Source organism: Pseudorca crassidens, chromosome 19 (assembly GCF_039906515.1).
Source record: "Pseudorca crassidens isolate mPseCra1 chromosome 19, mPseCra1.hap1, whole genome shotgun sequence".
NCBI classification, from domain to species: Eukaryota; Metazoa; Chordata; class Mammalia; order Artiodactyla; family Delphinidae; genus Pseudorca; species Pseudorca crassidens.
This window is the reverse complement of record NC_090314.1, coordinates 15,410,314-15,435,537: the sequence shown is the minus strand read 5'-3', so window position 1 is coordinate 15,435,537 and position 25,224 is coordinate 15,410,314. Positions and strand designations below refer to the sequence as shown.

Sequence of the window (25,224 nt, the reverse complement as noted above, 5' to 3'; positions counted from 1 at the left end):
AACTAGGCAATGATAACCAGAAATGCTAAAACAAGTGACATGGTGTTTCAAAGTTGGCTTTACCAGGACGTACTCAAGCAGGAAGGCCAGTCCTCGCTCACAGAGCCAGAGATATGGCAATTCTTTCTGAGGTCACATGTGCATGACTCCAGTGGAATCTGCTTGCAATGCTTAGGGCAGGGTTTGGCACTTACAACCCATTACATTTCTAGACAAAGAATTAACAGTTTGTAGTGAGTGAGTTGTTTTTTCAATTTTGGGTTTGTTTTTTTTTTTAAATCTTTTTCTAAATTCATCTAAGGTAGGGTGATGCTAAAATCTATCTCCTAAACTGGGATATTTGTGAGAGCGAAAGGGTATGCTATTAATAATGCATAAACAGGGACTATCCTTAGGCAAACCAGGACTTACCGTCACCCTAGACTAAGCCATAGTAGTTTTTTTTCTCCCTGGGTCAGTATTATACAATTTTAGCTCAGAAGAATCTTTTTAAAAAGCCAGGACTGCTCCTGATTAGTGCCAAAGCACTTTCTTTTTGAGCTCCTCCAATGGAGAGGTAAACAAATCAATTAAGTTAACTGCAAAAACTAACAAGAAAGATTGGGCTGACAATCAGGATTCTGGAGAAGCTAAAAATTCCAGGCAGCAGCTTCAGGGGAAAAGGGAAATGTGCCACAGATGGAGCTGTTGAGGCTGATCCACCAGGCCTCTCAGTGCTAGGCCCGGATGCCTCAGCCAGCTTCAAACAGAGAGTGGAGGGCGGGCAGACCTTGGTGCAAGTTTGCTGAGTTCCAGGCCATCATTCTTGAGGGTGTAATAACCATGGGCTGTAGCACACATGTTGAGGGATGAGGGAAAAAAATAAACAGAGAGACAAAAGAATGAGGATGCACTGCCAATTTCAATTGTGCAGCTTTTATTTTTAAATGCTTATCAAGCTGAGAGAGAGCAGAGTTCTTGGAAAACAAGGTTTCCTTTTTTCCAATGCCAGTGTAAAACACCCTCAAGGACGGGCACTGCACAGACTGTAACAACAAGGAACGTGGCTCTCCATCCTCCCAGCAGCACAGTCCGCCATGGGTCCCACGCTGCTCTGATTTCGGCTCAGCTGAGAACTCAAAATAACAGGCCCACTGCCTCTGGTAAAAACTGCTCTTTTTAAATTTTTTATTAATCTCCAAACTGGCTGTGTTAGAATTACAGCCCATTACCTACTAACTCTCTTCACTAATAAAATAAATTTGTAAAAGGCCTAATTACTACTTTTACTGAAGTACACTGCCTGGGGATCAAGTACAGGAAGCCAAGGGCTCAACCAGTTGTCAGCTACGGGATGATGGGCGGGGGCGGGGGAGGACCTAGATAGAGTCACCAGAGGCAGAGAATATGACATCCACAGACGAGCCTCAGAGCCCATGCCCAAAAAGAAACAAAAGGGCACTAACCCTGCTTTTGTTCTGAACAGCACCGTGAGGATCCATGCCATCATGGCACTTGGGGAGGCCTGTCACGGGTTACACAGGCCTGTGCTGCCCACGCCCCAGCTCAGCAGAAAAAGAGAACTGCAGTCCAAGACAGATGAATCCTGGCCGGACTCTCAGCAGAAAGCCTGGAGAGTCTGACCAGTAAGGAAACAAACAACCATCCTTCCCACCTACCCCTCTCTATCCTTCTACCCCAATCTAGGCCCCCAAAGAAGAAAAATACACAAAACAACAACAAATTCAGGCAATTGCACAAGAGCTGTACCGTGAAGGCGAGGCTGACTGCAACCACTTCTGGGCTGTGCCCCGCACCTCATCCCAGAACATGATTACAGAGCTGGAAACGTTCCTTACACGCTGAGCCAGTCAGCCCCCCCTCATCCAGGGCTGGTGCTGAGAAGTCTGACTAGAAACTAGCAGTCAACTCTGACACACTCATTTACAACAGAAGGTGTGTATTAAACAAACGAGTCCAACCTTGGACAAAAAGTGAGAACGAAACGTGATTGGCATTCTTAATTGTCCACGAAGAGCCCTCCCAGGCAAATCCTATGCATCTCTGGGACTTTGATAAACAGTATTTCTCCTCCAGAGAGAACTGAAAATCAACCACTGCCGAAGAACCTCGTTTTTAAAGAATCCTGATAAGAAAACCTGCCATGGCAGATGAGTTAAGCCTGTGGCAGACACGCCTTTTGGGGATGACCAGACTGAAACCTGGCATTTCACTGAGGTGGAGGATCTGCACTGACTCTCTGCACATCACATGCCTGACCCTGAAGGGATGGAATGATCTCAACGGGAAAAACCCAGCAGCAAGTGCTGTGATACCAAAGCCACAGCTCCATGGGCCCCTGGAGCCTCTCAAACTAAGCTGCCAGCTAGGGAGCTAACACTAGCTTTGGATAAAATGCAGCTCTGGTAGAGTAATTAATTTTTTTCTTAACTGGGATTACATTAATTTTCAAGGACTAATGGAGTCCAGCTGTAATGGGAAGAGCGGCTGCCGATGCACAAAGGCACTTGTGCGTACAACATTATAAACACACATACACGCGCGCGCACACACACACACAGACCTATAAAAAGGATCCACTATAACAGGATATTTTTAGTTTCTACAATGCTGCACTAAAAATACAGCCCCGGCTGATACATCATGGCAGAACTATTCTCTCTCTGTCCCTTCAGGAACAGTTTAAAACATTTATTTTTGTTTCCTTTTTGCAATGGTCAGAGTAGAGAGAGAAAATAGCAACTCATTGATAAGAGGAAACGAGAGAGACATGAAAAATTGAAAACTACCTAAAAACTCATGGCGAGGTTTATTTTATTAGTTCTTAATAAATATCTTGCAGATTTCCTCAGGAAATACACCAGATCACATGTAAAATAGTTTGATACTGATGTCAACTGCATCAACATATGAAGTCTATTAGGGTGAAGCCACAGCAGGGTGATCAGAGTGCTGAAAAACTCCACAGTACTTGTGGGGGGGGGGGGATCTCACGGCCTTCCAAATTCTTCGAGAGGTAAAAAAGTCAGCCAAGACGCAGAGAGAGAGAAAGAGAGAAAAAAAAGATCCCACATCCTGCTTTCAGCTGCCAGCAATGTGAAGTGCCCAGAGATTAATTCTACGTCTGGCCTGGAAATGTGACTTTAAAGCATGAGGGAGGGGAGTTGGGGGGGAGGAGGTCGGTGAGGAGGAAAGAGGAAAGAGAAGGGCAGGCTAACTGAGGCTGGCAGCAGGCCACCAACCCCCTCCCAAAGCCATGTTTCAATGTAGACAGAAGTAAACCCCAACAGACAGCAGCGCCTCAGCCTGCCAGGGCCTTACACCAGCTGCAGCGCATCTCGCTCTCCACTCAGCCCCAAGTGCAGATGTTCCCTACAGCATCACTTCCGCTCGACTTTCTTTTAAAGAAATAGCACACATATGTGGAGGCATTTCCACCACTTCCCAACAGGACTCTCCTCGCTTTTAAGGGCTTCAGAGCAAGGGCGAAACTGACAGCAGGTACCACGATGGCTGAATGAGCTGCTCCGCCTCCCTTGGAAAGGAGCAGCATCCATGGGCTAAAGAGCGTTACTTAATTAACAGGCCTGTCTTTATAAATCTGGCTTCTACTGTCTTCAGTGGGAGAGGCCCCCAGGGTTTGGGGCTAAGAAAAAAGGGAGAGAAGTATGTTAAAGATCTTACTCCTGGTTTCTCAAAGCAGTCCACTGTAGCATTACCATCTCAAACTGAGGGTTCTGATAGCTTTATCACCATGGAGCTTGCATAAGGCCATCTTAAAAGAATGTTCTAAAAACATATTAACATTTTGGGCCATAAAGAAGGGAAGAGAGGGCTTCCCTGGTGGCGCAGTGGTTGGGAGTCCGCCTGCCGATGCAGGGGACACGGGTTCGTGCCCTGGTCCAGGAGGATCCCGCGTGCCGCGGAGCGGCTGGGCCCATGAGCCGTGGCCGCTGGGCCTGCGCGTCCGGAGCCTGTGCTCCGCAATGGGAGAGGCCACAGCAGTGAGAGGCCCGCATACCGCAAAAAAAAAAAAAAAAAAAAAAAAAAAAAGAAGGGAAGAGAAAATTTCTAAAGGAAAGGTATGGTCAGTAGGGTCAAATGTATTCAGAGCAGTTAGGTAAGTTGTGGACTGAAAATCATTCACTGAATCGGTTCTCAAAAGGTGAGTGACTGCAAATGGGCACAGGGCTCTTTTCAAGGCAATAGAAATGTTCTCAAATTTGATTGTGGTGATGACTGTACAATGCTGTAAATTTACTAAAAATCACTGAATTGTAATTAAGCCACTTAAAATGAGTGACTTTGTCACATGTAAATTATATCTCAATAAAGTTTTCCTTTAAAAAAAATTTTAAAAAAATTAAAATAAAAAAAACATATTAACATTTTAGGGAATTCCCTGGCAGTCCAGTGGTTAGGACTCCACACTTCCACTGCAGGGAGCCCAGGTTTGATCACTGTCTGGGAACTAAGATCCCACAAGCTGCGTGGGACAGACGGGAAAAAAAAAAAAAAAAATTTACCAGGCATGTTACTTGGCTGCAAAAAAGACAGTAATTTTTTAAAAAAATTAACAGTTTGCTTATTTCTTACATGCCTAAACTCATTTTATACAACCCCAGACCCTGGTAAGTTACTCAATCGATCAGTCATTGTTGATTAAGTACCTAATTTTGAAGTCAGCCTTGAACACTGTTAGGGATTTCACAAAATATACAGTCTTCTCTTGTCCTCATGGAGTACATACTCTGGTTGAGGGATCTATGTATTTCATGAAGCTAAAATAATTTCATTTTTTAGAACAGCTGAATATTCTCTAGTTGGTCTATTAGGTTACTAGTTCTTCTGGAATGAAAGAAGAGAGAAGAATCAGCAATGTCAAAAGAAAACAAAACAACCCTCAAAACCAAAGTTGCTTTGTTTGAACCTCAAGTTCAAGAGAGGAAACAGAATCTTCCCTTAAGGGAAGGAAAGAAATACAGGCAATCAGTGGCAAACCATATTATGGTTAGAAGGCTTAATTCAACAAATATTTAATAAATGTCTTCTATGCACAAGGTACTAGATATAGAAACAGATTTAGAAACTGTTAACTAATTTGCATGATACAGCAAATAACACAATCAGAACTAGAACGTAATTTTATCTAACTTCAAATTTTTTGTCATTACAATTTCTAAAATTACGTTTTTTTTTTTTTTTTTTGGTGGTACGCGGGCCTCTCACTCTTGTGGCCTCTCCCGCTGTGGAGCACAGGCTCCGGACGCGCAGGCTCAGCGGCCACGGCTCACGGGCCCAGCCGCTCCGCGGCATGTGGGATCTTCCCAGACCGGGGCACGAACCCGTGTCCCCTGCATTGGCAGGCAGACTCTCAACCACTGCGCCACCAGGGAAGCCCCAATTACGTTTCTTATTACAAAAATATTGTGATCACTACAGAAAACTACAAAAATGCAGAGAACAAAAGAAGAAAATTAAGAACACCTTTAATTCTACCATCCTAGAGAATCATGATTAAGTTTTGATGTATATCCCTCAGTCTTCTTCCCTGAATGTGTATATAACAAGTATTATTTTACAAAAATGTGATCAGTTGCAAAGTTCATCATCATGAGACCACATGGCCTTCAGAGAGAGATCACATTTTTGGCAGCTGACCGCCCCCCTAAGAGTCAATCACCCAGAAAACAGAAATGTGATGATCTGACTCCCTATACCTGGCAGCATACATCTATTCCATCCCTATAAGTCTCCGAGCTCCTTAAAGCAAAGAAATTTCAAAGATATTTCATTCTCCTCTACCCTCCTTCTGCACATCCCTGAGCCCAAAATAATCAGGTGCACTGACTCACTCAGCAGAAATGCTGCCCTCAGTGCACCTTCCACAGTGCTTCCAAAACCAAGACTAACCAATGAAAAGGGCCATCGGAGATTATGGGAAACATCTGTGTCCAAATGTCTCTGGCTGAGTCTAGTCCCATGTGCTGGTGGCTTGTGGGCCCCCACTGGCACAGCCTTACCTCCTTGCTTTCAGCTCAATAGACAGTTTACTCCAAGAACTTTTACTCCAAAATAAAGATGGTACTTCCTTAGTAACGTTCTGTTACACACCTAGGATTCATTCATCAATGAAAAGCAGGACAGCCACAAAAGGCAACAGTATTCTTTCCTCCCTGAAATGGCAAGACCACACAACTACTCACCTACATACCTATGCTAATTTTCCAGGCTTGAGCTATTCCCAGCTGGGAAGTAGTCACCTAAGGTGAGGTCAGGGGAAAGGTCTGACTCTGACAATGCAACCCCTGATGACTACAACCTCACCTCACTCCAAGTAATGGATAAAAGTGGGCTGATACGCTGGTTGGGAACTCTTATATCGGGTGCAAAAGATCTACTCTCACAACGTGTCACATTATTTAATTAAGCACGTAGGGTTCCTCACATCTCTTTCCAACTGAATGTAATTACAAACGATGCTAGAATTCCCTCCAGCTGATGGAAATGAAAATACGGTTAAAGGGACGGCTAAAAACTTTTCCAATGGAAAGACCTTTTTAAGCTTAAGAGCAATGAAATCAATCATAAAGAATGGCATTTTTAACTATATAAAATTTTACAACTTTTATACATTAAAAAAGTAAATATAATTGAAAATCAAATACAAATAAGAAAATCTCCAATGAATATAAAAAGCACTTGCTATATTTACTATCTGTAAAGCTCAAATAAATTGGTATGAAAAATATTAGGCTGGAATAGAAAAACGAGCAGAGAACAAGACCACACAGAACTATACATGGGTAATAAAACATAGGAAAAAACAGGAAAAAATGTCCACTCTCACCAATAATCAAAGAAATGCAATTGCAAACGGGATAGGATGGAAGACAGTTAGGCAGCTTCCTACAAAACTAAACACAGTCCTACCATATGAGCCAGCAATCACACCACTTGGTATTTACTCAAATGAGTTGAAAACTTTAAGTCCACACAAAAATCTGCACACAAATGTTTATAGCAGTTTTATTCATAATTGCCAAAATTTAGAAGCAACCAAGATATCCTTCAGTAGGTTAATGGATAAGTCAACTGTGGTACATTCAGACAATGGAATACTACTCAGTGCTTAAAAAAAAATGACCGGGGCTTCCCAGGTGGCGCAGTGGTTGAGAGTCCGCCTGCTGATGCAGGGGACACGGGTTCATGTCCCGGTCTGGGAAGATCCCACATGCCATGGAGCGGCTGGGCCCGTGAGCCATGGCCGCTGAGCCTGCGCATCCGGAGTCTGTGCTCCGCAACGGGAGAGGCCACAATAGTGAGAGGCCCGCTTACCGCAAAAAAAAAAAAAAAAAAGACCTATCAAGCCATGAAAAGACATAGAGGAACCTTAAATGCATATGACCAAGTGAAAGAATCCAATCTGAAAGGGCTACCTACTGTATGATTCTAACTATGACATTCTGGAAAAGGCAAAAACTATGGAGACAGTAAAAATATCAGAGGTTGCCAGGGGTTAAGAGGAGGGAGGGAAGGAGGGAGGAATAGGCAGAGCACAAAGGTTTAGGGCAATAAAACTATACTGTATGATACTATAATGGTGGATACATGTAATTATACATTTGTCTAAACCCATAGAACACCATCAAGAGTGAACTCTAAGGTGAACTATGGACATTGGGTGATAATGATGATTAGGTTCATCAGTTTTAACAAATGAACCACTCTGGTTCTGGATGTTGATAGTAAGGGTGGTTGTGCGTGTTTGGGGGCAGGAGATAATATGGGAACTCTGTACTTTCCACTCAATTTTGCTATGAATCTAGAACTTCTCTAAAAAATAAAGTCTATTTAAAAAGAAATAAAGATAGGTTTTATTCTATCATTTATTCTACAAATATATGAACGGCTACACTGTGCTAAGGACTATTAAACATTAACAATACTCAATGCTGGCAAGAGGTGGTCACTGGGCATTCGCAAACACTGCTGCTAAGACTGCAAGCTGGCACAGCTTCTTAAGTAAGTAATCCAGCTATCAACAGCGCTAAAAGACTTCAAACCTTTTAAACCCAAAGTTGGCTTCTAAAAGTATATTCTGGGGGCTTCCCTGGTGGCACAGTGGTTAAGAATCCATCTGCCAGTGCAGGGGACACGGGTTTGAGCCCTGGCCCAGGAAGATCCCACATGCTGCGGAGAACTAAGCCCATGTGCCACAACTACTGAGCCTGCGCTATAGAGCCCACGAGCCACAACTACTGAGCCCGCACGCCTAGCGCCCGTGCTCCGCAGCAAGAGAAGCCACTGCAATGAGAAGCCCGTGCACCGCAACGAAGAGTAGCCCCCGCTCACCGCAACTAGAGAAAGCCCGCGCGCAGCAACAAAGACCCAACGCAGCCAAAAATAAATAAATTAATTTTAAAACATATATATATTCCAATAAAACAATATGAAAAGCAGAAAATGGTTTAATGTTACAAAGATGTTAATAAAGCATTATTTATAATCCTAGAAAAGTGGAAAAAATGTGTGAAAACGGTAATGATTACATTAATGTTAACATATTTACATGAGAATATTATTCAGCCATTAAACATGTTTACAAAGAATTTTATAACTGAATACTTATAATAAGTGAAAACAGTAGAATCAAACATTTTATATTCAGTATACTTTCAACTGTGTAAATAAAAACTTGAATATTCACACATACACATAGGAAGGAATGTCATTGCTGGGAAGCTGGTTTACTGGTGGTTTCCACCTTTTTTCTTAATATTATTTTTTCTAGTACTCAACAAAACCTAAAAGGTTAAATCTTTTAAAAGATTTTATGTAAGCTAATTATTATTTAGCTTACATAAAACAGGACAGAGTTGCTCCAGTAAGGTAAGAGTAAAAAATATGGTAAATGAGTAGAGAAAGAGAAATAAAAGAATATTTATGGGCAGGAAGGATAGAGAATTAATGATGAAAGATTCAGGAGATGAAAAAGGACAGAACTCATGCTGTATTAAAAGAAATTTTGCTTTCCAGAGACCTGAAGACACTGACTCCAGTATTAACAGTAAATACCAAGGCACATTTAATGCACTTTAATTTAATGTCAGAATATAAAACACGCACCTGGAAATTACATATTCAGAAGTGTCACCTTGATGAAAAAACATGATTATAAGCAATGGCGCAAACAGCAGATGCCTCCTGGCCTTGCCACTCAGCTTTCAGTGTCTAGACTGACTTATTGACAAACTTTATTCTTGATTTGAACTCAATTCAAAACCTACTTATTGAGAACTTACAGCACACTAGGCAGTGTTCTAGATGCTCGCAATACATTGGTGAATAAAACAGGTCAAGGATCCCTATCTGCAGGGAGCTTACAATCTTGCAGAGGAGTAGTAAGGGAAAACAAAGATACACTCAAAAAATAAGTTATCTAGTATTTAGAAAATTTGTGTTCTAAAAAAGGAACGTCAAACAGGATAGGGGACATGGGAGCACAGGGTGGGAGTGCAGCAGTGTTAACAGGATGGTCAGAGTATGCCACACGGAGGCAACACTTAAGCAGAGACTTACAGGAGATGAGACATACGCCACGCAGACAGCCGGAGGAAGAGCATTTCCAAGTAGAGGAAACTGCTAGCGCAAAGCCCCAAAGGTGGGAGAAGCCCTGGCTGATCAGAGGACTTGCAAGAAGACCAGAGTAACTAAAGCAAAGTAAGGAAGCCAGGGTCTGGTCTGAATGAGACCAGAGACAGCAAGGAGGAGTGGGGAGGAGGAGGAGTTCCACATAGGAAGGCCTTGTAAAGACCATGGCTTTTGCTCTGAGAGAAATGGGAACCTAGCAGGGGATTCTGAACAGAGGGACATGATGTTTTTAAAAGAATCACTGCTGTATAGAGAGGAGAGAGAGAGAGTGTGTGAGAGAGAGAGAGAGAGTGTGTGTGTATGTGTGTTTGGAGTAGAGGGAGACAGGGGAACAAGAGAGACCACACTTAGGAGTTTCAAATCTTCTGGATTGTCTTTCTCTTCGTGTTTAAAAAGAAGTTTTATTCACAAGGGGTATCCAGGCCATGTTTGCAAAGAGGGTTTTTGCTTCCAGTGTGGAATCCTGAAGAATGTGTCAATGGTCTGCAATTGTGTCCTCAGCAGGCATCTCAAAATAATGATTACCAAACATTTATCTCTGCTCACTGCCCTGACATGAGTTCTGGGCATCACCCTCTCTCAGGGGAGAGGTGAAAAGACGTTATGCAGAACAAGCAGTGATAACAGGATGACGTCACAGGTGTGCCTCAGAGAAGCCCCCAGTGAGTTCGGCTCATAACCACTCCACAGTGATTTACTCTACCCTGCCAACGCCAGCTGGAGGAGGGATGAAGAAAGCTGACACAGCCTTAAGCCCTGGGCAGGCATTATAAGATCCTTCTCCCTCCAGTCTCCTGCCAGCCCCTCCCCTCTTTCAACTGCTGATCCTTGCTTCAGTAGCCAACGTGTGAACAGCACGTGTCTGGATTTCAGAAACCTGCCCAGCAGTTGGAAATTCCCTGCAGCGTGTCAATTGCTGCATCTGCTCTTGGCACTTGGGGCAAGGGATCACATAGGCATTTTCTGAAATAAGCTTCAAGATGGGAGTCTTATATCTGAAGAGGGGACTAGAGAAGCCAGAAAACTCCAATTACTGTAAATAAATCCCTAAATATATGACAATCTGCCTCCTAGAAAGGAAACTGAGACTTACAAGCCAACCAAACAGCTCTAAGAACAGCAGTAGTCAAGAACAAAAGCACAGAGCACCTTGACTAATGGAAAGGATTTTATGGGCCAGCAGAGTTTACCAGCTCTGTAGCGTAATGTGGCTGAAACTAGAGAGCACTCTCTCCCAGATCTCTAGCTCACACCCTTTTGGCAATAAATGGCTTCTATCATTTCAGCTGCAGGCCTCCCTCCCCCTCCCTTTACCTTTCTTCCCCAACCAATTAGTCCTCTAAGTAGTCTATACCTTGAACACCTCTTGGAAAAATTGAAAAATCTGAGCCCAATAACACTATCTGCCATAAAACTAGGCTGTAGCAGCTGACAAGGAGCTGCTCTTTGAAAAAGCAGCCTACCAGGCCCTTGCCACCCCAGATACAGGTGCCCCAATCACACTGCTCACAGGCAGAGGTAAAAAAATGCTCAAGTCTGATGCTTCAAAGGAAAAAGGAATAACACCATTTCCTCTAGTAACACAGCAGGCAAACTAGGAACCTAGGTCTACTCTCCCAAGGAAACAACTAATTATCCTGGAAAAGTAGTTTTAAAATTTTTTAGAAAGCAGTGATGAGTTAGTAAATTAAAAAGGAATCCTCTGGTCAGGAATTGAGTAAAGACAGGAAACTAGAGCTGTAAGTGTGAAATATGGCCAGACTTCACCCTAAGGACATTTGCTACCTGATGAACTTGAGCTTTGGTTTCCAAGGCTTCATGGGTACAGCCAACGTAAGAGGATGCCCAAGATCCCTGACATAAAGCTGAGATCCCACAGAGCTACACCCAAGTATAAGGGTGAGTCAGAAGTAACCCCTTGGGACTTCCCTGGAGGCGCAGTGGTTAAGAATCCGCCTGCCAATGCTGGGGACATGGGTTCAAGCCCTGGTCTGGGAAGATCCCACATGCTGCGGAGTAACTAAGCCCGTGCGCCACAACTACTGAGCCTGTGCTCTAGAGCCCGCGAGCCACAACTACTGAGCCTGCGCGCCACAACTACTAAAGCCCGCACGCCTAGAGCCCATGCTCTGCAACAAGAGAAGCCACCACAACAAGAAGCCCACGCACCGCAATGAAGGGTAGCCCCTGCTCGCTGCAACTAGAGAAAGCCTGCACACAGCAACGAAGACCCAACGCAGCCAAATAAATTAATAATTTTTTTTTAAATAAGGAAGGAGTAACCCTCAGACCCTTGATAAGACAGCTAGAAAACTGACTATATCAAACCCTGGGGCTGACTAGAAGAGAAAAAAATATTATATTGAAAGTATAGACTATACACTAGCCCTCACAGGGGTGTGCAGCCTGAATTCACATTATCTGAGTGGTCCAAAAACCCTCAAGCAGATATTTTAATTAGAATGATCATTCTAGACTCCCCCCACCAGGCTGTAGACAAAAGCAAACTCAAATCTTTTCCCCATTTTCATCCCAGGTCTCCAAGAGTTCCCACTTATGAAATCCCACAGAAAATAAGCAGATTACGGGAAAAAAATTAAATTACAGAGGAAACAAGGCACATATGCAACAACCAGCAGAAACAAGAGATGAGCAGAAACTCACCTAAAAGGACCCCTTGATCAGAGTCCATAAAATAACCAGGGTTAATACATTAAAAAATAAAAGACAAGCTCACAAATATGTTCAGGAAACAAGAAACTACAGAAAAAGAGCAGATTTAGGGGAAAAAAAACAAAAATGGAAATAAACATGTATAATTGAAATAAAATCTCAGCAAGGCATGTTTAGCAGATTAGATACAGCTAAGAAAAGATTCAGTGACAGAGTTAAGGAAATTATGAGGAATGCGGCACACACCAAAAAAGAGTCAGAAAAATGAAAAGAGAGGTTTAAGAGACATGAAAGACAGAAGGAGAAGAGAAAGCACTGGCAGATGCAGTATTTAAAAAAAGAATGCTAAGAGTTTTCTACAACTGCTGAAATCAACTCACAGATACATGAAGCCCAACAAATCCTTGGCAGGAACAATTTTTAAATAAGTACAAACCTATTAGACAGATCATTACAACTGCAGAACATCAAAGTGTTTAAAAAAAAGCACCCAGGAAGAATAGATGACTTTTAAAAGGACAATTAGACTGGTGGCTGACTTTTAATCAGCAACAGTAACAGCCCAGAGACAGTGAAATATCTTCAATGGGCTGAAGAAAAGGAACTGTTAACCTAGAGTTCTATTCCCGGTGAATAGAGATCTTTTAGGAATAGGGAAAATAAAGGCTTTTCAGACAAAAACTGAAAAAGTTTGTCATCAAAAGAATGTCACAATAAATTCTAAAGAATATACTTCAGGCAGAAAGAAAATGATCCCAGGGAATTCCCTGGTGGTCCAGTGGTTAGGACACTACGCTCTCACTGCCAAGAACCTGGGTTCCATCCCTGGTCGGAGAACTAAGATCCCACAAGCCACGTGGTGTGGCCAAAAAAAAAAAGAAAATGGTCCCTGGTGGAGGGTCTGAAATGCAAGAAGGAATGAAAAGAAAGTAGTAAATATATAGGTGAGTCTAAACAAATATTTACCATAAAAACAACAGCAACAATAATAATAATGAAAACAAAACAGAAATGAAAACAGTAATACTTGTCTTGTAGGGTTTAAAAGGAAAAAAATAATTAAAACAGCTGACAAAGGCAGAATATAACCTGGGAAGATAAAGTTGGAAGAGAACAGACAGAATTTAAGTGTTCCAGGGTATCTGTATTATTTAGGAGAGTGAAAATGCTGAAAAACTTTTGACTTTTGGCAAGGTAAATAGGCACGCTTTAATTCCAAGAGTAACCACTAAAAAAAAAAAGGAAACAAGTGGGGGGACGAGGAGAAAGAACAGGGGAAAAATCCAGAAAAAAGTAAGAAAGGAGAAAAAAAGAAACAGAATAGGTAGGAGAATGGAAAAGCACTGGGAGAAAATATTTGCAAAATATATATTTGATAAGGGGTTTATATTCAGATTACATAAAGAACTCTTAAAACTTTTTCAATAATAAAAACAACTTGGTTTTAAAAATGGGCAAGGGAATTCCCTGGCAGTCTAGTGGTTAAGACTCTGTGCTTTCACTGCAGGGGGCCGGGGTTTGATCCCTACTCAGGGAACTAAGATCCCACAAGCCACATGGCGTGGTCTGAAATAAAATAAAATAAAACTAGAAAAAAATTTTTTAAAAAAGGGCAAAACTATTTAAATAGGCACAAAGAAGATATACAAATGGTAAGTAGGCACATGGAAAGTCATCATCCTTGGTCATTAGGGAAACACAAATTAAAACCAAAATGAAATAGCTCTGCACATCCACTAACATAGCTAACGTAAGAAAGACAGACAATACCTAATGTTGGCAAGGATGCAAAGAAACTGGGACTCTCTCACACACTGCTGGAGGGAACGTAAAATAGTTCAGCCGCTTTGGAAAACAGTTTAGCAGTTTCTTATAAAGTTAAACATACGTTTATGACCCAGGAAATCCACTCCTAGGTATTTACCCAAGAGGGATGAAAATCTATGTTCACAAAAAGACATTCATACAAATGTTCATGGCAGTTTTATTCATAGTAGCCCAAAACTAGAAACAACCCAAATGTTCATCAACAGGTAACTAGATAAACAAAACTGTAGTATAGCCGTTAAGACAGAATACTATTCAGTAATACAAAGTAATGAAATACTGATACATATAACAACATGAATAAATCTCAGAAACATTACACTGAGCAAAAGAAGCCAGACACAGAAGAGTACACAATGTATGATTCCATTTATATGAAACTCTAGAAAAGACACATCCAATGTATGGTGACAGAAAGTGGATCAGTGGTTTCCTGGGGCCAGGGGTAGGGATAGAGATCAACTGGGATGGGCACAAAGAGAACTTCTTGGGATGATAGAAACGTTCTGTATCTTGACTGTGATGATGACTAGTTACCTGGGTATATAAATTGGCCAAACTCATTGAAATGCACACTCAAAATGGGTACATTTTAGTGTGTGTAAACTTGACCTCAATAGAACTGACTTTAAAAAAATAGGATGGTATTACATAACTGTCAATGGACTCAATGCTCGTAATAGCCTCAAAGAGAAAACAACTCAAATGTCCACAAACAGAAGAATGGATAAACTGCAATAAATGCATAAAATGTAATACTGTAGCAATGCAAAATGAATGAACTACAAACTACACACATTGACAGGGACAGATTCACAAACATTACCTGGAACAAAATAAGCCAGAGAGAAAAGAATATAAATAATATTATTAGCATGATTTCATTTACATGCAAGCAAAAGCAAACTATGTTCTGTTTAGAGGTATATACAATACTTAGATGATAACACTATAAAGAAAAGCTAAGGAATTAATTCCACAAGTCAGGATGATGGCTCCTGCAAGGGCGAGAGGGAACTACCATGAGGATGAAAAACACAGGGAACAGTTCTGAGGTACTGACAATATTTTATTTCTTAACCTAGGTGCTGGCTGTATGTGCATTCACTTTATTGTTCTTTCAAATATTTTATACTTTCATACCCTTTTCAGTATGAATGACATACCCACCTTCCCTTCAGGCCAAAAAGAGAATCACAGTCTCATTTAAGAATGGCATGTGAGGGCTTCCCTGGTGGCGCAGTGGTTGAGAGTCCGCCTGCCGATGCAGGGGACACGGGTTCGTGCCCTGGTCCGGGAAGATCCCACGTGCCACGGAGCGGCTGGGCCCATGAGCCATGGCCGTTGAGCCTGCGTGTCCGGAGCCTGTGCTCCGCAACGGGAGAGGCCACAACAGTGAGAGGCCGAAAAAAAAAAAAAAAAGAACGGCATGTGAAAAACCTCTTTTCAAAAAGCAAGGCGGATACTGGAAAAGATGGTGAAAATAAGAAACAATGTTCCTTAAAAGTACTTTTTTATTTTAAAGAGACACTACATATCCCAAGCAGGAGAAAGATTCAACACTTCTTTTACCAACTGGTCATGAAAAATGCTTTCCATTGTGAGGGGAGAGTGCCCTCACCTATGACAGTGGTAAACATGGACCCCAGACAACCCTGATTTGCTCAAACCATGTCCTTCTGCCAGCTTATTACCTGTGGCTCCACCTGAGCTTCAAGCAATTTGGGAGAATTCTGACTCCCTCAACTCCCTCACTTCTACTTCTGTTCCTCTTCTCAGATCAGACTCAAGGATCACTTTCTTCATCAAAGAACAGCAGCTGCTCAGATTGTGGGGGGAGAGGGGACGCAGGGTGGGATTCCTTGCTTTGTTTAGCTGTCTCAATTAGGTCCAAAGAAATTTTCGTGTGCCTTCTCATACAGAAGGCTTGACCCTTGAGGTGTAATTTACTAGCTGTGCAACCTTGCTTAAGTTAGTCAACTTTTCTGGTATATTTCTCACCACCTATGGAATAGGACACAAAATATCTGTCCCACCTGTCTCAGAGGGCTGATGGGAGAAATCAAATGAGAATACATATGTAGCAACTATAAAATGTCATCAGGTATTATCACAGTGTTGTTCTGTTGTTGTCATTACTGGCGACTACCTCTGAAAGCTACAATTCTTCCCCAGATCAACATTTAGTTGGTTAGGGTCCAAAGTACAACTTACTCCCCCTAACCCCCATCCCCAGAACCTACTCATTTCCCCTGTGTATTCAACAAATAGCACACATCTGGCCCGCGCCCTCCGTAAATTTAGAATTTTACTCCTCAGGAAAAGCTTAAAGAGAGTTCAGAAAAGGGAGCTGGAAGTCCTGCTGCCAGCATCAACCCTAACCCCTAATAATGTCTCCCTTTCAGAATAAGTCCATTCAGGAGGAAAAAAAAATCAAATTGAGAAGCTATAAAATGGCAACAGAGATGAGGTTTCTAGCCCACGTTAATGACCAGGCCACGATCGGATACTGCACTTCTGCACTGCAAGGCAAAGCAGCCATGGACACCAAACCACACAATCACCTTGGGGCAAAACCAGAAATCGTTTCGTCAGCCGACATGGTAAGAGGCTTAATTTCATTGATATGAGTGAACTTTCTCATTTCTTTAGCTTTTCACAACTGCTTCTCCTCCCTCAGCCTAAAGTAATGGATTCATTCTGAAAACAGCAAGGACCCTGGAATTCAGAATAGGGAAGATAGGAAGATCCCTTGACAAACTCACTTCCTTAACTTTTTCTTCTTTTCCAGGGAATGTGGAGGGAAGAAGTCCGTGCTAAGCAGCCTGTTGATAGTTCTATCTCCCCCAGAGGGATAGAGGGCATGGCTAAGGGATGCACCCTCCCCTGGCCTGCCTCCTAAAGCCTTGCCTCTTCTGACCTCTGAATCTATTTCTCACATAATTTGTCGGCCAAGCTGGCTGTTTCTTCGTTTATTTGCTCTAAACTGAGCAGTCCTGAAAACGAAGGTCAGGCAGTGCTGATTACCTGTAGAAATCTACCCACACAGATCCTTGAGGAGAAGAGTCCAAGGGCTTCTACCACCAGAGATAGACAAGGTGGAAGGAGAGGGGCGGTTTACACAGCTAAACTCAAGCCTACCCCTTTATGAAAGGTGGATTTCCTGTACAACTGTTCTGACAAGCAGAGGATTAGGCACTTCATATATTCTGCTTGGGTAAGAGACTCAGACAGAAGTGAATTGCCACAGAGGAGCAAATTGCTTTACTAAAGGTCTCTAAGGTGGTTGTATGCCACAGACAAAGACATTTTGGTTGTGAATTGAACTTCTCAACCAGAGTCAACCTGCATACACAACCACAGCGTGAAGGTGTGTGGTTCCCATCTCAAGCATCCCACACACTGGAGTTAAGCTCTATCCGTCCCATATTAACAGCTGCGATTCTCTATCCCTCTGGAGACATGCATGTGGCACTCCCTCCTACCACCTCCTGCAATTCAGGGTTACTAACAAACCATAAAAGCAAGCATAAATGATAAAGAAAGGAATGCCAGCCTAGCCCTGCCTCAATCCCAGGCCCTAAATGTTCCCTAAGAACAGGGAGCACAAGCAGTGTCTCTTGGGTGCCCTCTTGCTGCCACCAGGGCTTTTCTGCAAGGCTGCAGTGGAGGCTTACTCTATGAACTGGTAGGGGAGGAAAAAGAGGAGGAAAAAGAGGGGGAAAAAGAGGGGGAAAAAGAGGGGGCCAGGGCACAGAAAAGGGAAGTTATTCCAGTGGTGGCCAATGAATAACATCCAGTGATTTATAGGAAGTATAATCCAATAATACAGTAAAATAAAACAGTGTGTGCCTGAGATGGTTTTGATTCCAGGAATTATAAAACATATTTTTTAAAAAGACAGAGACAGAGAGAGAGAGAGAGAGAGAGAGAGAGAGAGAGAGAGCGCAAGAGGGGGAGAGAAAAAGAGGGGGAAAAAAAGGGGGCCATATTGGAGCAAATTGGGCACAGATGGGGGTGCAATGGGGTTTCAGTGATGCCCTACCACAAATGTTGCTTCCATTTATTCCTCTTCAAGAAACTAGAGTTTTATTTCCTTAAATTACAGAATTTTTAAAAAAATTAAAATTCTTAGAGTGCTTGTGGTTGAGATCAACCATTCCCCCTCTAGCACCACATCAGCCAATCAGATGGCTACTGAAGTGTTAAATGCTGAGGCACATGGAGAAGGCCCCGTTTCTCCCTTCAGGAATGCTGCAGAGAGATCACCAAGTGTGACATCACTCTGGGAACCACCTATCTCACCACCACCCATCACTCGCCAAAGGGTAATTTTGGACAAAGGCCAGGAAGGAAACACTGTTTCCTTCACTGTTCAATGAGGGCTGGCCTGCCCAGAACCTGGCCTTCCTCATCCATGCATTCAATGAATACTTAATGAGTGCCTAAGAAATACCAGGCACCATGCTAATGGCCCCAAACACCCCTCAAATTTATCTGTCCCCAACCACTTCAGTGTAGGTATTAGGATTCTAGACTCTCTGTAGTCCCACTGAAGTAGGCTTTTTGCATAGGGCCCATATGAGGGGAGGAGATAAAGGTATCCCCACCAATAGCCCTGAACTTGTGAGTTTTAAGATCACTGCTGAGACCTGAAAGTTTAGTTGGTTAAATGATGTGGCAAAACTCATTTTCCCTTATTGGAAGGGGGACAAATCTCACAACCTCTGCCTCCCTGAGCTCCAGGAAAAACTATAACCTAGAAAAGGGGAAAGATGCCTGTCATTCACCACCATCTAGGTTTTTCCCCTCCGTTTGGCTTGTGAGGTGTCCAAAGCTTTAAAACAGTTCTATGTCTCTTGACCCCAAGGAAAGCACATTTGAAAAGTAATCACACTGAAGTGTTAGTAACGGTATCATTTCCACCCTGGACTATTGGTATTTTGAAAAGAGGGCTTATACAAGGGTAGCATCAAACACACACAAAAAAGAATCAGAGGCATCAGCAAAGGATGTACTTTTTAGTAAGGACGTCCCTGTTGCCCTCCTTAAGTACCACATCTACAGGGAAGGGTCAGGCACAGATTGAGAGGATTCTGACTGCTTTGGGGGGCCACAGATCACCGCTGTTTCAGGCTGGAACGTTCCTTCTCCACAGAGTCCAGGAACTGACATATGCAAACACCCACCCAGAAGGACACGTCCAAGAAGGAACGGAAAGAAAAATGATGGCCCAGATGTTCTGTAACTTGCAGTGACTGCCAAATCACCACAGACCCCAAGCACCTGGGAGGGCCAGGCAGCAGCAGGCCCTTGCTTCCTGGTTTCAGACAGCCAGGGTCCCGCGGCTGGGTGGCGACTCTGACAGCAAGCAGACTGGCCTGGAGAGAAGCCTTCAGAAGGGCACCGGCTGACGGGACTTGGGGGCTGAACACTCAGGGCTGATTTATCACTTCCTTACTCATAAAAATGTGATTCAAACTGCTGCTGATTAGTGAAGGATTTAAATCTTTACCCTCTCCCCAACCCCCTTCCCTCTCCACCCCCGGCACAGATGCTGCTGCTCAGCCACAACACCCCCTTCTTGCCACTGTCCGTGCAAGCACAGCACAGGGGCCCAGAGAAGATGACTCATGTGCTGGGAAATGGAAAAGCGCATCTTCCCACCAGCCAGCTCTGCTGAGTGCTCTGCTCACCCCTCTCCCAATGGCAGCCCACACAGTGGGGTCTGGACGGCCGCCTCAGCTGCACACCGGGGACTTGGCAGCACGTCCACAGAGCGCTCTGTCCTGGCTGAGTGTTATATCCTGTGGCCCAGGCTGTTTTCCCTGAAACACCCTGGGAGCTTCTGACCACCTCAGCTCATACTCCTCTCGGCCCCAGCTGCCCCAGGGAGGTGAGCGCCAGGACAAAGCCAGAACCAGTGGTAGGGTCTCACGCACAGGCTGCGACATGTCCTTCCTGGCTATCAGGTCCTCATTATGACCGACCATGGAAAAGAGTCCTAGAAAAAGTACCCTGGCCTCAAAAGGGGAACCACTTACTTCCTTCTTTCTCTGTTCTCACCATCTCACCTTCCTTTCACCCATATTTTCTTAACTTTTACTTTACAACAGCTCCAGGAAAAGGACTCACTGGTGGCCTATGAAAGGGCCAACGTATTTCTTTCCGTGGAGCAGAAGTTGCTGACAACAGATGCTCCACAGGCAAGAGCTGCGGGGTCTTTACATCCCCACCTCCAGGTCACTCGATGCAGGAACAGGGCCTTGGCAGAGGCTGCAGCCCTGTGACAGGCAGCTTGCTGTTGTTAGAGGGAGGCCGGAAAGTGAAGAGGAAGGCACCTCGGGAGGCCCCATTCCCTGAGTCCAGTGAGCTTCCCACTTGGTAGCCCAACCAGCGGAGTAACGATGAAGGCATCAATCTCCCTCCCCTCTGGACTGACGGCCTCACCACGCTTTACAAACTTTATTTCCTCATTCCTGGAAACCTCCACTGCCCCTCAGGACTGCATGCTTCCTCAGAACTGTTCTTGGGAATAGTTAGCCAAGTTCAAAATGGCACCTAAGCCTCTGCATCTCACCTTCTTCCGGGAATTCTAAATGCTGCAGCAGGCAGCGTGAAAGCAGAAAACCCTTTAGGATTCAGATGTGATTGAAAACCCAGGCAAACTAGCGGAGGACCTTGCAGAGTCCCAGGAGGAGCCAAGTTTCAAGGGAAAGTGCAGAATACCCACTCATCAGGGGAGAACACCCCCCTGCAGCAGGCTGAAGCATAACCTAAATACAAACGGGAAGGGAAACAAATCAACTTCGGAGTGAGAGAAATCACTAAGAAAAGGTGCGATGAAAGAACTAGCAATCCTCTGTCTAGAAACACCAGGTCTGTTTTACAACGGACTCTCCATAGGGTAATTCCCTCTTCTTGGCGTTTCAGATGACAAGCTTCCAGCCCTGAGACCAGACACTCTCTGCCAGTGCTCTGAGATGATTCTTTGGCAGCAAGGACCAAGTCTCCTTTGCAAACAAAACACACAAAATAACGCCACCTCCGTGCCACAGATTTCCGTCAAGTCAAACCCCATCATCTTTACCTCAGTGGGGTGGAGGAAAGGGGGGGGGGTCCGGTAACATCCTTCAACTGTGACCTGGTCATCAGAACATTTAAAATCCTGCCAACCAGCACCACCCCCCATTTCTCCTACCCCAGCCCCCACCTCATGCTAAAAACACCCCAGTGTTCAGAAAAGCATCTCGGAATGCACACTAGTACATTTGCCAAATTCTGGGCCTGGTGATTTTTGTGCTTCCAGATTTGAGTCACCAAAGCTCATCGATTCTCTGTTCTTACTCCCTGGCAGACTCCCACAAGGGATATCCCATAGGGAACTAGACTTTTCCATATTGAACAAACAGGGTACATGAGTCCAGAAACAGCTATTCCCAATCCCTGCCAAGCGTATGGTCTCTGCAATGAAACATTTCAGCAATGCCTCCCCCCCTGGGAGAGGCTCTGGGTCTGCAGCCTCCAAGAGGCCTTGCTGCTGCCTTTAGCATGGCCAGATGTGCAACAGCATCTCTGGGTTTGCAAATTAAGCTCTATACCCATGATTCCCTCCAACCATCCCACCCAAGCACTAGAGAGTCACACAGATTTCAGAGAGTAAATTAAAGATCTGAACGGCAACGGGGGAAAAGGGGGTGTGTGTGTGTGTGTGTTTTGGGGGGACTGTGTAGTGGTATGGTAGCATAGGAAAGAAGCTAGATTAATCTTTATCTGTCTAGATAAAGAAACTGGACATTCCTTACCTTTCAGTTGGGAGTTGTGTACAGCAAACATGTTGATGGTCATAAGCTGCAGCATGCGGGTACTTCCAATAGGAGAGGGACTACGCTGCAGCAACACCTGGAACTCCTTGAGGACCTTCTCAGCCACTGCGGGGAATGTCTCCATCCTACAAATACAGCCAGCCCATCAGTGAGGCACATCCCCAAGAGAACTGGTGTACACACACACACACACACACACACACACACACACACACACACTCACTCATTCTCTCTCTCTCTCTCTCTCTCTCCTCTCTCTCTCTCTCTTTCTCTCCGCGCCCCCCCTCCCGGAAAAGCAGATGGCTAACGTCTAGGACATTTCTTTGCTACTTTCACAAACCTTCCTAGCACCCTAAGGTTGTGAACAAATTTAAGAGAAAGAAGTTCAGAGTTTAGAGATGGAAATAACTCAATTTTTGGATAAATCGCCATGAGTTTTCATGCTTTGGTATGCTATTTCCTAACCTCTGTCAATAACTGGATTCAAGTTGAAATCAAAGTTTCTCTCTGAAACAATCAGTTTTTCTAAATAGTGAACAAATTTCCTTTAAGCTCTAAGACTGGCATATTCCCCAAACTCTCTGCTATGAAAACCATATTCTATGAAGAGGTACGTGAATCTAAAGATTCTTCACTCAAAGCTTTACTTCAGAAAACCAGACGCAGTTCTGCGGCCGTCTACTTAGGGACTCTCACACTAATCGCTCCACCTAAGGATCCCAATCTCCCCTGGAAGAATCCCTCGACCTAGGGCCCTGATGATCTGTTTCGGTCTTTCCTGTGTTGCTGTCCTCCTCCCTCTCACAAGCCTCTGCTCATCAGGGTCTGTATGTTTTCAGGCCAGTGGAAATATAATGCCCTGGCCAACTGCCACTCCCAATACAGGAAGAGCCTGTAATGTAGGGAGGTAGAAATCTAGCCAGTGACCCAGGGCTCCTAAAGAGAGGTCATTCAAACCAATGCCTGCCAAAAGTGGCCACAAACAGTGGTGCATGCCTGGAGCTCCTCTGGCAACAGGAACAAACCACAGCTGAAGTCCTCAGAAATAAAAAGCAAATTTGAACTTGGTGCTAGAGAGAGAAACCAGGCACACGGGCCTTAGGGCCATGCCGAACAATTCGTGGTCAGCAGAGTATCTTTCATCCATCCTCAACGCCCCCCCACCCTCAAAAACAAACAAACTGCTTGTGATACACTGTGGGGTGGGGTGAGGGAGAGCTCCAGCCTGGATTAATAAATAGCTTCTGGAAAGCCACAGGGAAGGGAATCCTCCTCAAAAGATACAAAACCGTTTCAAGTCCTAGGGAAAGGTGCTTCTACTCTCACCTGAACCTTTCCCCGCTGAGCAGTACCTTCCTCAGGTCAGAAAACTCCAGAGCTTTCTGGCCTCCTGGCAATCTTCATTCCTTGCCCTTGGAGGCAACTCCTATGACTTACCTCCTAGTACCCAGAAGTCATGCCACAGTTATGGGTCAATTACAGTTTATACTCCAGTGCCCTTCTCTGCTGAGCTGCCCTCATTTTCATTGGCACAAAACATGCCAGGCTTTCTTCCCCCCACATGCCATTTCAAATGCCACTGCCACCACCCAACAACAACAACAAAACAACCGAAACACACTCTTTCACCCCCCCTCTAAAATATTTCAGAACCATTAAAACTCTTGGTCAGTTTGGAATGGCAGAGAGTGATATGTTTGAGGCTGGACTGGATCCATTTTTCCCCATGGGCTATAACAAAGGTTTCATTTTAAATCTTGACACTGTGCAGCACTCTTTCTGGTGGAGGTGGGGAGGGGGGCTAGCACTTCTCGTTACGAGAATAGCAGAGTTCACTCTGCTTGAAAAGCAGCCACACTGGGCAAGTTTCAGAGCCATGTGTCTCCGTGTTGAAAGGCGGTAGAGAGCCAGCACAGAACGACATGACAGAAGTGTCACGTGGGACAGTCTTGCTTCGAGGCTGTGTCTGAGGAAGCCTCTTCCCTGGATGGGAATTGAAACAGATCCATTAACACTCCCTAGGTCAGAATGAAGTCTCAAAAGAGCACCAGGCCAAATGTCCACATCTTCTTTTTTTCGAAAGTTTTAAAAAAAAAAAATCCCCCGTTCGCCTTTCAACTAGTTCAACATGATTAAAACAGAAGAAAAAAAAAAATCAAATGCATAAGTTAGAGTAACTTCAATTCTGAGATATGAGGAAAGATGGCATTCTCAGACAAAAATCAGTTTTGTTAGGCCACAACTGAAGGACACACAGATAAAAGATTCTTCCTCAGAGCTCAATAACAGCGTTTCTGGTGCCCAGTTTCGTAACCAAAATGATGTCTGTTTTTGGCCTCAAGTTACCTGTAAGTAGTTTTCTTTCTTTCTCTTCCCTCCACCCCATATTGCAGAACGAAAATTATACCAAAACTGAGATAATGACAGTATACAATTTGTTTAGGGAAAAAACCCACAAAATAAAATTATGGTTTTTATGGCTACATGTGTAAGTATGTAAATATAGTAAAAAGGTCTGGAAGAATACATAACCTGATGTCCGGCATTATCTCTTTGGAAGGCACAGGGGTTGGGGGAGAGTTGAAAGAAATTTTAGAAAAGAATGTTATACTTTTATAAGGAGATTTTATACATTACTTATGTAATAATTGTAAAAGTTTTAGGCAAGAAGCAGCAGCAGTAGTAGCAGCAGAGGAAGAGGAGAGAAAGCATAAAAAAACGGCAATTTATAACAGCCCAAAACTGGAAGCATCCTAAAACGCCCAACAACAGCCGATGATGAAAACGGCACATCCATACAACTGAATTCTATTTTTTAAAAGCTGTATTAGATTTTTTAATCATGTGGGAGAAAGTCCAACATATATTAAATGTGGACAGTTTTAAAGTAGTTTAACGCGACCCCTTTTTATACATATTTGTAAAAAATAAATAAGAAAATGTGTGTGCGTGATGTATAGAAAAGAAGATAAAATATACACCAAGTGTCAGTGGTAGATAGTCATCTCTGGATAGTGAGAATAATTTTTTATTTCTTCTTGTTGCTGGGTTTTCTAAATATTTTACAATAAGCACTGTATATAGTAAAAAGATTTCCCCTACAATGAATACTTCTGGCTTTTGTATATAATACATTTATAATTTTAAAAAAAATCAAGACACAAACATTATATTCTTAACAATTCAGAGTCCAAAATAAACATGAGCCTTTGAATTCCAAGAGATCTTGAAGCTGTGCAAATAG

At 43.5% G+C, this 25,224-nt stretch overlaps 1 protein-coding gene across 6 annotated transcripts in view; it reads right to left on the bottom strand.

The window, feature by feature from the left end:
• SMG6 (SMG6 nonsense mediated mRNA decay factor) overlaps positions 1-25,224 on the bottom strand; it is a 236,544-nt gene that overhangs the window by 156,814 nt on the left and 54,506 nt on the right. For 4 of the 6 annotated variants that reach the window (XR_010937526.1, XM_067715952.1, XM_067715953.1 and 1 more), the window contains one exon: positions 21,960-22,105. Coding sequence is in view for 5 of the 6 variants with exons in the window: in XM_067715952.1 (XP_067572053.1) it covers positions 21,960-22,105 (146 nt within the window). In the remaining variant the exon portion in view is untranslated. Of the gene's footprint in view, positions 1-1,749; positions 1,817-21,959; positions 22,106-22,727; positions 24,516-25,224 lie in introns of those variants that run through there. The other 2 variants (XM_067715955.1, XM_067715956.1) reach the window with 2 other exon arrangements.